The sequence below is a fragment of the Neolamprologus multifasciatus genome, chromosome 6 (assembly GCF_963576455.1).
Source record: "Neolamprologus multifasciatus chromosome 6, fNeoMul1.2, whole genome shotgun sequence".
Lineage (NCBI taxonomy): Eukaryota > Metazoa > Chordata > Actinopteri > Cichliformes > Cichlidae > Neolamprologus > Neolamprologus multifasciatus.
Genome location: NC_140444.1, coordinates 35,781,332 through 35,796,368, shown reverse-complemented (window position 1 = coordinate 35,796,368; position 15,037 = coordinate 35,781,332). Strand labels below are relative to the sequence as shown.

Below are 15,037 nucleotides of genomic sequence, written 5' to 3'. Positions count from 1 at the left end.
AGTAGCATTCCAACAACGCCCTGATTTTTTTTCGTCTCTTGCCCACCGATGCCTTCTTGTTTCAGTTTCCCCACTTCTCGTCAGGGTCACCTTGTTGATCCGGGTGATGTCCGAGCGACGGCCGAGCCTTCATATTTATCTGTCTCGCTCATGTCTGCGGTAGGCTCGCTTAGCATAGGGGGTCTAGCCTTACTGGATACAGACGCCCCAGGCAGGAATCGAACTTGCGATCCTCTGTTCCAAAGGCGTGTAGTCTAACCAGCTATCCAGCTGCTATAGTCACTCATTGACTGTAGCAGCTGGATAGAATATAGTCACTAATATCGCTTAATGTTCACAATCACTCTACATTTCTGCCTCCCCTAATATATTCTACAACAGTCCAGCTGGTTCCTCGCTTACTGAAATATTTAGATAACATACTCACCTGATGATGGCACTAGATCCAAAGACAATGCATCACAAAAGTTACAAAAATAATCTTAAGAATCACTGCAGAAATCCTATATATCTGTGCATGCTCACAAAGACAACATGCAAATATACAGCATAATTTCATTTGAGTGAGTTGAGTCTTTTATCGAGCCAAGTATCAGAAATCAATCAAAGATTAAAGAGAGTAGGATTTTTTCTTCTTTTGTGTAGTAACAGACTCAAATCAATAAAACTGTGCAAAACAGAAATTGGATCAGAAAGAGTTGTAAATCAGCCACAGAGAGGGTCAGTTAATGTGATTATATTAGCACAAATCAATTGTGTCTATCAGAAGACAAAAACCAAAAGGACAGTAAAAAGGCACAAAGTCTACAAAGATTAAAACTGACTGACTTGAATGCTGCATCCTCTATTGCATTAGCAGTTACCACACAAGCAGAGAGCTAAATGTCAAAGTGCTTTTCACGGTAAAACTACAGTCTATTGTGAAGGCTGTGTTGAAAACAACAGGATAAGATAAAAGACATGTCATACATGTTTTAGCCAGGCATCTTTTTGTGTGTTAAGTACATTTTTGCGTGAGCGGACCTTTAAACAAACAGTAATTAAGCCATTAACAGGCCAACATTGTCAAAAAAAATAACAAATACATCTAAAATGTACAATATACAAAGCTGTGCAAAGTAGGCTGGTAGTGATATCCTGTACTGTACAGACAAATGTTGAACTATCAATGCAACATATGCTCACAGCTTTAAAATAAATGTATAATCCATTCACTGAGCGCAGTCTTTATCCCACATAACGGTCCCGCTCCATATCGTGCCACAGTTTAAACAGGTCAGGCACAAGTGACTTAAAGCTCATTGATCCGCGCGGCTGTCATTCTTAGTTTGACCGTACTGCCCCTTAAAGATCACATTGGCCGTCAGGGACGTCAATGAAGCAGTGCTCCTGCTGTAATAGGGCGCTCGCTTGTTCCAGGTCAGTCCTGTTGGAACCGCCCCACTGATCACAATCTAGATATCCCATTGGCCAAACGGTCATCCATCGACCCATGTATAGAAATCTGACGTCGGGATTGGCTCAGGTGGACTTCGGTCACAAAGACAGCTAAATGTAGTTGGTCGGGGTAGACGACAATTAACTCTCTATTGTCCGTGGATTGGTGCAACAGCGCGGGCGGATTCCTCCATGGGTTCGGTCTGCAAGGCTCGCGGAGAGCGAATGTCGTCATGAGCGGTGGGTAGGAATTAAAACATTGGTGTTTATATTACATTCTACTTTGTAAAACATTATATTTGCGTTGAAGAGAAAGCACTAATCATGCTGTGGTACAAATAACTATGTTTTAGGGGTGTTCGTGCGGTTGTATGTACCAAAATAAGCAGTGCACTTCCGGCAAAGGGCTCCTTTTTTCTGTAACGTTATCAAAGAGAGTTTGACTTGCTAGCTACGCGTCAGCTAGCCAAAATGCTACTGGAAGCTATGTAGCTGGTCCTTTACTTGTTTCTGCCCCCAAATCGATTTGTCCATTTCCACCACATATGAAACCCCACAGCAATGCACCGACATATTTTCATGTTGCACCCATTCCCGTCTCTCCTCATTTATTTTCATCAAAGCAAACCAGGACATATATAAGCTAGTCGATAGACATTTGAGTCTGCCTCAGTTGAGTCAGTAGCACTAGCTAGCTTGGTGGCTAACGTTAGCTGCTGTTGCTCTGCAAGCCAACCTAACAGACTGTGTTGCATGGCGGCGCTATTTTGAGGCCGCACTTTTCCCCCCATTTGTGTTATTTGCAGGACTTAAAGTCACACTTGCATAACTGATGGGAAGTTCTGTTCTTTGTTGTTATCACCAATCCAAAAATGTGTCAGAATGGAGAGATTAGTGGCTCGCTCAGCAGGCTGAGATATCCCCGAGTGAAAGTCTGTTGCTTTGGTAGTCATGTTCAGACGTTTCGATTAACAGCTGCATTTATAATACTTTTACTCGATGAGGCAGGTAGCTCCAACAGAGGAACTCCTTCCTGTTTGTACAGCTGATCACCAGCCACGACACAGAGATGAGTTTATTGTGTGTCAGGCTTAAGTTTACTGTCGACAGATGAGCTGGCAGATACAGACGGCACAGTTTGTAGAAAAGAGGAATTTCTACTTCAGGCATTTCCTCATAACTAGCAAGTTATTGTCTGACGTCGGCATTGTATGGAATGCTTTTTTATGGAATATTATTACACTTGTGGTGTCAGGCACTGGAATGTTGGTGACAGATCCAGTGCATTGGTTTTGGAGTGAGGCTGTCCTAGGTCAGGATGCCTAACTGGAATGAGATCAGGGTGCCTTGCATGTCTGTTTTTTGTTCCTTAGTTTTTTTTTTTTATTTGTATTTTAGTGGCAGGATGTGTTGTTCTGCAGGGTGATGTCAAAGGTGTGGCCTGTGTTCTTGGTGTGCAACAAAGTTAGTCAAAGTACCCACACGAGTACCAGGAACTAAAGTTTCACCGCAGAACCTTGAATCGTAACACATAATGTCAGTGCTTTTAACGTTGTTAGTGATGGGTGTATTGCAACATCATTTTCCTCAATAAAAATGTAAGAGAAGTTCAATAAATGATCATTGTGTAATACTTGTGCATTTTTGTGTTTTACGTGTGTGGACAGAAATGCTGTGCAAAGGGTGAAGACAAGAAAGATCACTGAACTACATAAGTTCTTGTAGAAAGCTGCATTTGCACTCTTACAAAGAAACTAAGTTGTTTCTCTGCAAACTGTGCTGAAGGTACATGCTTTCAAAGACAAGCAACCACAAACCTGTTTCATAATTTATAACACCTGTTAGAGCAGGCAGAGAATAACTGAGCCCCAAACATTACAACTCCAAACAAGTGTTGGTGGCAATGTTATTGCAGTATCTGTGTTAATTTACATATACAGACTTGTGCAATAATTTGTTTTATCATGATAAGAAGACACAGAGTCTAATTCATCTTACTTTGTTTTATACATTTATATAAAATATGGCCATTGGCTTAAAAATCTGCATGCTGCAGATCTATGATGATGAATCACTTCTTTATCATCATCCTGTGTATTTGTCAAAAATATTGGGACAGCCTGAAGAGTGATCTGTGGCTACCATGTGGTCATATATCTTATCTGCTGGTTGAGTTCAGGTGTTTTCCAGTTTAGATATGTAGCTCAACAGGGGTTAGGGTTAGGGGACAGTACTGGACTACTGTCCCAGTAGTGTTTATCGTTTTACATTTGTCATTAATAATTGTACATTATTGTTAATAGATGTTAAAAATGCCTGCAGGTATTTCTGTTCTATAAAATCCCAAATTAAAATATTTGAATCTGTCACAGATCCCTTGGCTTTTAAATTGCATATTTGTGTGTTGTTCTTGAATTTATATAAATTATTAAAAAGTGGAGATTGTATCGTGTGCACTAGCTGTGTTGTAGTTCAAGCAGTAATGGATAGTAGCACAGCTTGCGTTGCTTTATCCACAGTTCCACAGCAGTTCTGTTTGACAATAACAGCATCGACCTGTTTTGACCACTAGGCTGCTTTGCTTGGCTCTCAAGATTTATCCTGCTCTTAAACTGCTGCTGGGCAGCCTGCCCTAAATGTACTTATGCTAACTGTTGAAATGGAAATATAATATGCTCAATATATTTACTGTCTTTTTCTCGTATAATATTTTTGAGCGCAGTCCAATGTATTTTTTGGTCTTTTTTTTTTGCTCAGAGTATTTGACATGTGGCCAGTAGATTGACATTTGCTTTTAGAACACACACAACCTCTGGCAGACACAACTTGTTAAGTTTATGAAGTACAGGTATCACAGTTCTTTCTTGATTGACTAAATTTTGATTTGGTTAATGACCAGTTTATATTAGACTGGATCAAAAACAAGTCAAATAGCAAAAGATGTGCTGCAGTACCTAAAAGAACCGTGTGTATTTATCAAACAGATCAGTAGGTGTCTGCATCATTCCCCACGTACTGGAAAACTTTAAAGCTTTAGTTCCGTACACTGCTTTGCATTAGTGGTAACTGTTTTTCAGAGCAGGCTTTAGAGATCGTCTGCATTTATTTTTGCCAGTTAGCTCTTTGTGGTATATTCCATCACAGTGGAAATTTGTTATTCCTTTATAATTCTGTTATTGATGCAGTTTAATGTGTGTGAATATACAAAATCTCCACTAAGTTACCGAGAAAATTGAATAAATGACTTATTTAAATTTAAATTTAATATGTGAATAGATGTGGAGTAGATTCTGGGCAAAAATAGAGAAAACATAGAAACCTTTGAAGGAAAAGTATTTGTTTCCCATCTCTGTCACTGGTAAATGTGGCTGACTCATGCAAATTGCAATTATGGTGATTTAACAACAACATGATATATTGACTCTTGACAGATAGCTTCTAATGACTCTGCTAATAACATGCGTGAGTTGAATATTTTTAATATCGTCAACATATTGGAGGGAAAATATTTTCTCGAAACCTCAAAAAACAAACAAACAAACAAACAAAAAAGCACAACTCTGTCATTCCTGAATCCTTTAAGAGATGTGAGTCATATAAATATCCCACATGTGTGGTGAAAATGAAAGTGTCAGCATGCAAATGAATGCGTTAATTAGCGCAGTTAATGGCATCATTTGTGTAATTGATGACATTTAATGATCATATAGCAGTTTAAGTGAGATACTGCATGGCTTGTCCTTCACAGAGCTCTTCTGTTTTGTTGTAATGTCCTGTGATACCCTTGAATAGCTTAACCATTGCTGCAGGCAGCCTGAAATCTCCCTGCTGTGTGTTTTTTCAGAACAACAGGACAGCATGGCTACCACTGTCGCTGTCAGTCCCAGCGAATACCTTCAGCCCTCCTCTGCTTCAACACAAGTGAGTAGCAGCCACAAGCCTCGGCTGTGCACGCATGTTGCACTGTTGCAATCTCTTCTCTTACTGTTGCTCTTAACATCTGTTGTGTTCATATTGCTGCCATATCTTTGTGCTAATATACACTGTGTGTTTACTTTTCTGTAAACATCAAATTCCTTTGATGTTTAGTGCATTGTAAGCATTGAGTGTTTTTTAACCCTCAATTGCAAAAGGCTGATGGAGTACTGTTGTTACCCTGCCTGGCGGGCAGTGTGGACACCTAAGTTTGTGAATGCGATAACTTGAGAACAAGGATATGTAGGAGCTTCAAAGTGAATACCATAGGTGCATCTACTAAAAATCTCAGTGGTTAAGTTTTCTGAAAATCTTGTGAATGCAATAACTCGAGAACAAGACCGCGTAGAATTTTGAAATTAACATACATACAAAAACGACACTGTTAAGTTAAGATGTCATGATAAGTTTATTGTCAAATTTAAAACCCCCAGAGACATTTAAACAAATGATAAAGAACCAGTCAACTGTTCTAACTTACCTCTGGTATCTGGACCCTTGCGCCCCCTAATTATGGATTATGGCAGCTTTATCATTACTTTCTCAGATGAGGTTAGATCCAGATTCGGTGCTCTTGCACTAGTTTAGTTTGGAAATGGAAAAGCTGCCCTCACTTCTCTATGTGCCAGGATAGAGCTGATGTGCTATATTTTTCTAACAAAAACAATATATTCTATAAATTCAGTCACTGTTTTCCTTCGATGTTGATCAATATCTGAGAGACACAACTGCACTATTGGGAATTTAAATACTAATGACATCGCTTTGTGTCTTGCACCAGTAGTCACTAAACCTTTTTCACTTTTGTATCAACCTTCCTAGTCCCAACTTAAACCCGTTTGTTGCCTCAAATACATGAAGCGGTCCAGTGTATATAAAGTGTGCTGAAGATGGCATTAATGTAGAATGCTTCCCTGTCCTGCAGCTTGATGATCACACATTTGGACCAAAGAGGGGCACAAAGGCATCGCAGGTGGAAACTCCTACACCTACTACACCACTTGATCGCTACTGATTATGATTCTTAATGTGTAGTTGTCGGCCTACCTGTTGGTTTGTGTTAACTTGTTTTGTTTTAGCTTTTGATCTAACTACTACCTCATCCTATTGTTCCCTTAGTGTTGAATTCTTCTTGTTCAGGCTGGTTTTAATGCAGGCTTGGACTATGTTTCTGTCTTCCCACAGGACACTCAGCCCTCTCCTTTGGCTCTGCTGGCTGCCACCTGCAGTAAAATCGGCCCTCCTGCTGCTCAGGCTCCTGTCACCTCTCCGCCAGCGCAGCCGCAACCTCGCCGGCTCCTTCCTATAAAGCCAGCTCCAATAGCGCCAGCTCCACCGAAAAACCTTGGTTTCCTTTCAGCAAAGGGCAATGTGATCCAGCTACCTGCTGGCCTGGGCTCCACAGCTCCTGGCAGCCCCATCGTCCTTACTATCCAGCAGAGTCCTGCTTGTACCGGCACCTCGGCCACTCCTGGCATCCAGTATCAGGTGGTGCCGCAGATCCAGGGTGCACAAACCATTCAAGTGATGCCACAGGGAGGTCAGATCCAGCTCATACCCGGTACCAACCAGGCCATCATTACCACTCCCATGACCATGCCGGCTCCGGCTGCAGCCACTGCTCCTGTCACGCCACAGAAGACCGTAGCCATCAAGCCCTCCCTCAAGGTGCGGAAGCCAAACAATACAGCTACAAACGTTGTGCAGCTGCCCAGTGGACTTACAATTCCCCTCAACGTGGCTACAGGAGAAGTGGGTGGGACACAAATCATCACAGAGACAGCCGCAGCCCCTCCCACTCCTGGAAAGGCACGACGAGGGAGGAAAAAAAAGGCAGTACTGGCTGCTGAGCCTCCACTGCCGCCTCCAGCACAGGCTGCCTCTCCAACCCCAGAGCAGATGGAGACCATCCTAATAGAAGCTGGTGATAACATCATACAGGTACCCCTATTTGTTATTGTTTCTGGTACTGAAAAGTATAAACGAAGGCACGATTTATTTGTTTTAAGTTAATCTTCAAACAGACTTAATGGTCCCCTTCTAAATGTGTTCTCTTTGAACTGTCAGTGTTTTATTTAAAGTTTGTCAAATTATAATCTTAAACAGACACAAGTTTGACATGTAAGCCAGACTCTGCATCTACTCTCACTGCTCTTAACATTTACTGCATTTTAAGTAGAAGTCCCCAAATGCCATATATATTTAATTAATTATCAGTTATTTTATTTTTTAATTCTCTCTTTTTTGTTGAAAATCAGTGTAACTGATTCTGTTTTATCACAGAGTATACTTCTTAAGGTTTGTGCTCCTGTAATACAAGCCGGGCTTGAGCACTGGGACTTTTTAATCTTAATAAAAATGTATGTATGCTAATGAATGTTAATAACCTGCTGTTCCTGTTATCGGTTTTTGTGAAGAGTCAAAAAAGAAGAAAAAAAAACAGGAAACTGTCAACTGTTTTACATCTTCAGAACCGTCTGCTTCCTAATTAGCCTCAGGACAGTTTCAGTTTTGGGCAGGCAGCTGTTTTATGGTACAAAGATTGTTTCTTTTTTTGTTTTTTAATTTGTGATGTGTTCTTCTGCCACCAAATGGTTAAAACAAAAAGTATTTTTAGTGTTACAACCACTTTTTGTTTTTCACGCTCAAAAGGTTCCCTGTGACATAAATATACTGCCAAAGTGAGTAAATGTGTGTGCAGTTCAGATTGATAAAAGTCTATCCGCAGTTAAACAGAAACCACAATATTGTTATCGAGTTTGAAATTCTACTTTGAAACACTCAACTCAGTCTGTAGCTAACTGTTAAATTAATGTTTAGCCTTTCAGTGTGGTCAAAACATTGAAGATGTTAGCTAAAGCCTACGTATGAGGATTACTGGTCAGCTTCGTCTCTCTATATTCACAGGCAGGGAACAATTTACTGATTGTGCAAAGTCCTGGGCAACCTGCTATGGTGCAACAGGTCCAGCTGGTCCAGCCCAAACCAGATTCTCAGGTGGTTCAGATCCCACAACAGGCTTTGAAGGTGGTACAGGCTGCCTCTGCTACGTTGCCACCCGTCCCGCAGAGACAATCTGTCTCCTCGAATCTGCAGGTCACTCCAACAGAAACATCACCAACACAGGTATCCGTTCAGACTTATTGTTTCTTTAACTCTTAATATTTTTAGTCTGTTGTGTCAGGAAAGGCATCCAGTGTAAAATTCTGCTAAATCAATATCTAGAGTTACCTGCTGTGGTAACTCCTTGTAAATAAGGAAGCAGCTGAAAATAACTTCTTCTGTTTATTATGAATACCTCAGGAACGGTAGCAAAGGACCATGTGACATTCTTACAACTAAGCTAGCAACATGTCGAAAGTCATACATAAGATAATATAACAGTTTAACTAAGAATTAGTTTAACATTTTAAGTAAACTTAGTGATTTTTTTCCCCCCAGATTCTCTTTAAAACAGCATCAGGTGAATGGCAATCGGTTCAGCTTCAGGACTCCATGACAACAACAACCACTGCCACCACAGTTGCCCCTACCACCACTGTCACACCACCAGCTGGCTCCAAGAGAACACAAGCTACCGGAGGACGAAAGGAGCGGACCTTGGCAAAAATTGCCCCTGCAGGTGGAATGATACAATTGAACACATCGCAGCTCACCTCAGCAGCACAAGCAGTGCAGACCATCAGCATCAACGGGGTCCAAGTTCAGGGAGTTCCTGTTACCATCACCAATGCAGGCGGTGAGCTGATGCTAGATGCTTTGGGTTTGTTTGTTTTTCTTCTTCAAGCTTTCCACTGGCTGTTTATAGAGCCAATGCTATTGTCTAGTACTACTGATAAATACACTAAGGTGTTTATGCAGCGCATGCATGGTGTGCAGCACACTGGGGGGTGACCCCACCACCCTCATTTCCCATTTTGAGGAAATGCAGTGGTGGAAGAACTTGGATTGGAGTTGAAGTTTGAAGTAATTGTAATTTTTGTGTTAAACAAACACCATCTGCAGTTGTTGTTCTACTGGATACTCGCCTCTCTCGTTCTGTTGCTGCTTACCAGCAGTCCCTAGCCATTTCTGTTTTGTGCAAGAAGTGGACCAGTTTACAGACATGTGAAAAATAATATTTTCAACAAACTTTATGCAGTCTTGTGAAAAAATTAAGTAAACCTTTTCCTGCTCGCATGGCAGTTTAGAAGGTCAGTAGCAGCCGAGTGCTGCTAATCAAATGTACTTGATTTTGGCAGATTGATGGTCTGGTGTGTGTTAACTCACTGCCACAATCTTCCCACAAACTTCCCTTCCCTTTAAATACGGCCCAGAGTCCGACTAATGCTCAGAGAAATTAGAAAAACACCCCAAAACCTTGCACTATGATAAAAGCTATGATATGAAACCATGATAAAAGTTCGGGGCAGTAGAATCAGAAAAGGACTGGACAAGTCTGACTTGTTTGGAAGGTTTGCCAGGAGAGTCTCTCCTCTCTAAAACGAATGTGACAACCTGGCTAAGAATTGCAACGTTGCATCTGAACAAACCTCAAGACTTGTGGAACAATGTCCTTTGGCCAGAATTCATGTTGCCACATTTGGTGAAAACCAAACACAGACACCTCATAAAAACTTTCAAGCGTGGGAGCAGAGGCTTGTTTTGCAACCACAGGATCTGGATGCCCTGCAGTCATTGAGTCAACCATGAGCAGTCAACCCAAGCACACCAGCAAATCTCCAACAAAATAGACGTAAATGATTCAAAGTGTTCCAGAGGCTCCGTAAAAGTCCAGATCTCACCCTGATTAAAATGCTGTGGTTAGACTTTAAGAGAGCTTAGTGTAAATTCACGTCCACAAACCTCAATGAAGCGACCTTGTAAAGAAGCGTCGGTCAGACTCCTCCAGAACAATGTGAGAGGCTGATAGTTATACAGAAAACAATTACTTCATGTTATTGCTGCTGAAGATATTCACTGAGAATAGAAGCACTGCTCCTCCACATTGAAAAATGATTTGACCGTCTGATGAGGATGCTTTATCGATGCCTCTGAAGTGGTGTGCTTTGGGCATCTCCTACTGGGAAGAGGCCTCAGGTCAGACCCAGGTCTGGTGCCAAAGATAGCAGACCTGGATCTGAGAGAGTTTATATCTGTTGGCTGGCTTGAGGATGACTCTCTGTCTGTCCAGATGAAGAAGAGGTGGCTGGGGTGAGGGAAGTCTGCTGCCCCTCCAACCCAGACCCAGATAAGCAGTCAAACGGATGGATAAAATAACTTTATCAGTTGTCAGTTATTTATGTTAATAAAGAATAATGTTGACCTTTTCCTCAGTCAAAGAGCAAAAGCAGCTGAAAGTTTGCCATGTGTTTAAAAACTCTAAAACAAAAACAAAATTTTATTTTGCAACATATAGCTTTCGCATCTTAATTTATTGTTGATTAGAATCACTGATGGCAGTAAACTGAATTATCCAGCTCCTGCAGAAGCCCTGCTGTTTGTCTTACAATGAGTCTCTGCGTTTGTTAGGCCAGCAGCACCTAACGGTGCAGACCATGCAGGGTGGAGGGCTCCAGCTGGCCGCAGCACAGGGCCAGCCTGCTATTCAGGTAGACCAGACCCTCACCCTGGAGTTGCCTGGCCAGCCAGGAGAAAAGAAACGACGCATGGCCTGCACTTGCCCCAACTGTAAAGATGCAGACAAGAGGTGAGTCTGTCAAAGGATGGGTTGGGATCAGTTCTACATTTTGGGAAGTTCATATTATACTTTTTAGCACTCAGACTATTAAAACTCTCATACTGATAAAGGGTTTGAATTTTGTTCACTGTTTAGACCCAGTGAGGTGGGAAAGAGGAAACACATCTGCCACGTCCCTGGCTGTGAAAAGACTTTTAGGAAAACATCTCTGCTCAGAGCTCATGTCCGGCTGCACACTGGCGAAAGACCCTTCGTCTGCAACTGGGTTTTCTGTGGGAAACGTTTCACGCGCAGTGACGAGCTGCAGAGGCACGCCAGGACGCACACAGGTGCTCTGGACACAAACAAACAAACAGAATCGTCAAATCACTCTGTGTTAAATTTCACATGCTACAAAATAGGCACACAGAGTTGCTAAATACACTTAAAACTTAACAATCCAGACGTTTTTACAAATTACGTTTTTACAAATTACGTTTTTACAAATTACGTTTTTACAAATTACGTTTTTAAAAACACATATTGTTTCTTCATTATTGAAAGTGAATTAAAAATATTACTCAATTCATTTTTTTCCCTCCCACAGGAGACAAGCGCTTTGAGTGCAGCCAGTGTCAGAAACGCTTCATGCGGAGCGACCACCTGACAAAGCATTACAAGACTCACATAAACACCAAGAACTTGTGAGCAGACGGCATACAGATACAAAAACTCAGAAACGAACTGTGTTACAGGAAGGATGGGCAGTGGAGACGAGACCAAGGGATTGTGCTTGTGACTTATCCCGCAATGGGAAACTCTCCAGAATGAAATGCTTCCCTGTCACTCTTCAAGGACGCTGGTGTACAAAGGAACCCTTCCTGGTGGACTTCAAACTTTCAGCAAATTTATTGACCTTTTTTTTAAATGTTTTTTTTCCCCATTTGGTCTGAACACGTGGACAGATTACTGTGACTGAATTTGTAAGGTAAAAATGCTTTAGATTTAAATGCTTAACTCTGCTAGATTATTTATGAACTTCTCTGGTGGAAGAACATATACAGATTTTCTTTATTTTTTACTTTTAGAAAACCCAACATCATCAGTTACAATTTCAGTCTCTTTTATATTGTTTTTTCTTCTACCACAAAAACCTTCATACTCTTTATTACAGAATATTAAGAAATTTCAGAAATTGAGGGTGAGCCCCCCCCCCTCCCCCACAGTAATGTAAAAATAAATCACAAAAAAAACCAAACAGACCACAATTAAGGAAGTGCTGGAGTTATAACAGTATATCATTTCTGTGAGCTCTGGTAGGTCCCCGGTTACCAGTAGTGATCTAAATACAGCAATATGAAGCGATCTGCAAAGTTGGCTAATGTTGGGAATTGTGTTGGGAAATTGATTGTTTAAATTTAAGGAAGGGTAATTAATTAGAAAATATAATACTTGGAGGACCAAGAATTAGTCCTTGTGGAACACCAAAGTAAAGAGGATGGAGTTTTGAGCCACCTGAGTTTTGTAAACCATGAAACGGATAAAGGAAAAGCAGAATCTAACCTCTTTAAGCCACAAGGAAGAAGTTGTTGCTAAAGATGGGGAGGAAACATATTAAGTATCTTAAAATTCAACAATGAAAATTTACACACTGCTCATGGTGGCTCCAGGTGTTTCCTCTGTTGAGTTGAGACAGTTGGTGCTCTTTTATCATGAGTTGTGTGTAATAGATGAAATGTTTGAGACCATTGTTCTTTCCAAGTAGGTTTATCAGGAAAATGTCTGATAGTTATGTATTTATACTACCTAAAAATCTCTACCTTTACACAGGCACTGCAAGAAGTTTCAAATATCAGGAAAATTAAATAAAATTGTTAAAGGCTGGTGAGATGGCCCAGAAATGCATAGAAAGATTTTTGCTGATGAGCTAAGTTTTACTGAGTTTAGACGCTAAAGATTGAATTTGGTGAATATTAGCAGTAAGAAGAGTTGATAACTCAAATGCAAAACATGCTCTCGCATCTGTGGTCCACACTTTGTTTCTACATAGTTGGTTATTTACCATGTATAACAAGACATGTACACTCACTTCGAGGGCTGTGTATCAGATTGCCATTTATTTTTGTATAGCTCCTGAAGTTTAGCCATCCAGTCATTAATCACATTAGTTCCAAGTCAAAGCAGTCTTAGTTTTAGATTGATTTTATTTGAGTTCTTAAATGGTTGCATGTTCATAGTTGACATTTAACTTTGACAAACTTAATGATTTCTGCTTCTTTTATTACATGTTTTTAACATGAATAGTTCAAGTTTCATCGTGGCAGGAAACATGTTCATCATCCCAAACTAAAGAACCTAAAGATTTGGTACCTGCAACACTTTCTCCTAGTTTACTCATTTAAAAAACAAACAAAACTACACTTTAGTCTTTCTTTCATTGTTCAGATTTGATGAATTGTAGCCTATGCATTGCTGTATATAAGATCAGACTTTTAATTATTTGGCCTGACTTGACAATCATGTCACAAGATGCAAAAAAACAGGAAAAAATAAAGCCTTCTCAGGCCTTCTATGAGTTTTCCAATGTTTTCCAGCTATATGATGGCTTTAATTCTAAATTAACACTTAAGATGTTTTTGTGATGTACAGATGACCAGCATTAGCCCTGCTGCACAGTACTGATATAACTTTCTTTAATCTCATTTGCTTTACAGAAAATGTACATTTGCTCAGTGATTTTGATGTTATGAAGATAAGCTGACCGTTTTCTAACAAGTCAGCAGTGAGTTTGAAGCCTGAAATTGCCAGGGAGTTATTTTAAATAGTACATTAAGTCATTGCTTAACAAGGTTTTTTGGTCAAATTATCCAGCAGAGCAGCTTCACAGTGAGGTTTGTTTCTGGTAGATGGTGCAGGCTTGCTACAGATTGTGCAAAGCAGAGAAATTTGACCAAAAAAGCTCAAGTCCGATTTGTTTTTAAAGCACTTTGAACAAAGTGCTTTAAAAAGGTGACGTTGGGAGAGAGACAGAGGCTGCTCATATTTATGTTTGTATTTCATGTCTGAATATGTAAATAAAACGTGTCTGTCAGACACGGTAAATGTAGGATATTAAAAATTGGTAAGCTGCATAGTTTTGTGGTTGGCGTAGCCAGCCTCGAAGGAAGTGGACTTTGTACAGTGTTTTAAGGAAAAAAACATATATATGTGACATTGTATAGCTTCATTCCTGCTTTGTATAAGACTTCTAGATCTTTTTTCTATGAATTAAAGATGCCTTAGACAGCTGCACCCAGTATTTAAAGATGTTTTTTTTTTCTAATTCCAGGTAACAACATTTGTAAAATTTTGTTTTGTGTTTTTAACTTATGTTACATGCTAATGTCATGTGCACTGATTAAACTCCCAGGTTCCAAAATTTGTAAATTTAATGTTGATTGTAATTAAATATAATGTGTTTTTCCCCTGAATTAAGTCATTTCTGTTGCTTGGTTTCTGTGAATGAAATGCTTCTTCTCCAAGCCTATATGTCATAAAGTGTTCTACAAACCTTTTTTTGTGTGTATATCAGGAGAACCAAGAGAACCAGCAATTAATTTTCTAAGTTGTATAAAGGTGCTAAAACATAGTTTGCTCCTTTTCTACCATCACCCCCCCTCAATAAAGAACTCATACCTTATCAACTGCGTCACTCTTTTTAACTTTCATTTTGGGACTAATAATAGATTAATTATATTCATACTTAGTGTGATTATTGTTTGTCAGGAATAGAAGGATAATCGTGGTCTTTGTGTAAATAAATCACAACCAAGCACATTTTTTTTATGCCTGGTAGGCTGTAACAGCCTTATTTGGATAATTAAGCCTTAAAGAAGCATCATTACTGATTTTAGTGCCATAACAATTTTTTAAATAATTTTTAAAGAAATTCTATATCATAACATGAGAACACTCTACTAATGGTCA

The 15,037-nt window shown here is 40.0% G+C and overlaps 1 protein-coding gene across 4 annotated transcripts; it reads left to right on the top strand.

Moving 5' to 3' along the window:
• Nucleotides 1–1,553: 1,553 nt before the first annotated feature.
• sp2 (sp2 transcription factor) lies at nt 1,554–14,750 on the top strand. Of its 4 annotated transcripts, none has more exons than XM_085164354.1 (9): nt 1,554–1,677; nt 5,282–5,358; nt 6,338–6,385; nt 6,598–7,353; nt 8,320–8,538; nt 8,854–9,151; nt 10,924–11,101; nt 11,228–11,421; nt 11,679–14,750. In XM_085164354.1, exons 1-9 carry the CDS (start codon nt 1,671–1,673, stop codon nt 11,777–11,779), a joined length of 1,878 nt encoding a protein of 625 aa, XP_085020480.1. In that variant the 5' UTR covers nt 1,554–1,670; the 3' UTR covers nt 11,780–14,750. The 4 variants fall into 4 exon arrangements, with proteins under 4 accessions (XP_085020480.1, XP_085020479.1, XP_085020482.1 ...); XM_085164353.1 differs by having other exon boundaries at nt 8,854–9,175; XM_085164356.1 differs by lacking the exon at nt 6,338–6,385.
• Nucleotides 14,751–15,037: the final 287 nt, after the last annotated feature.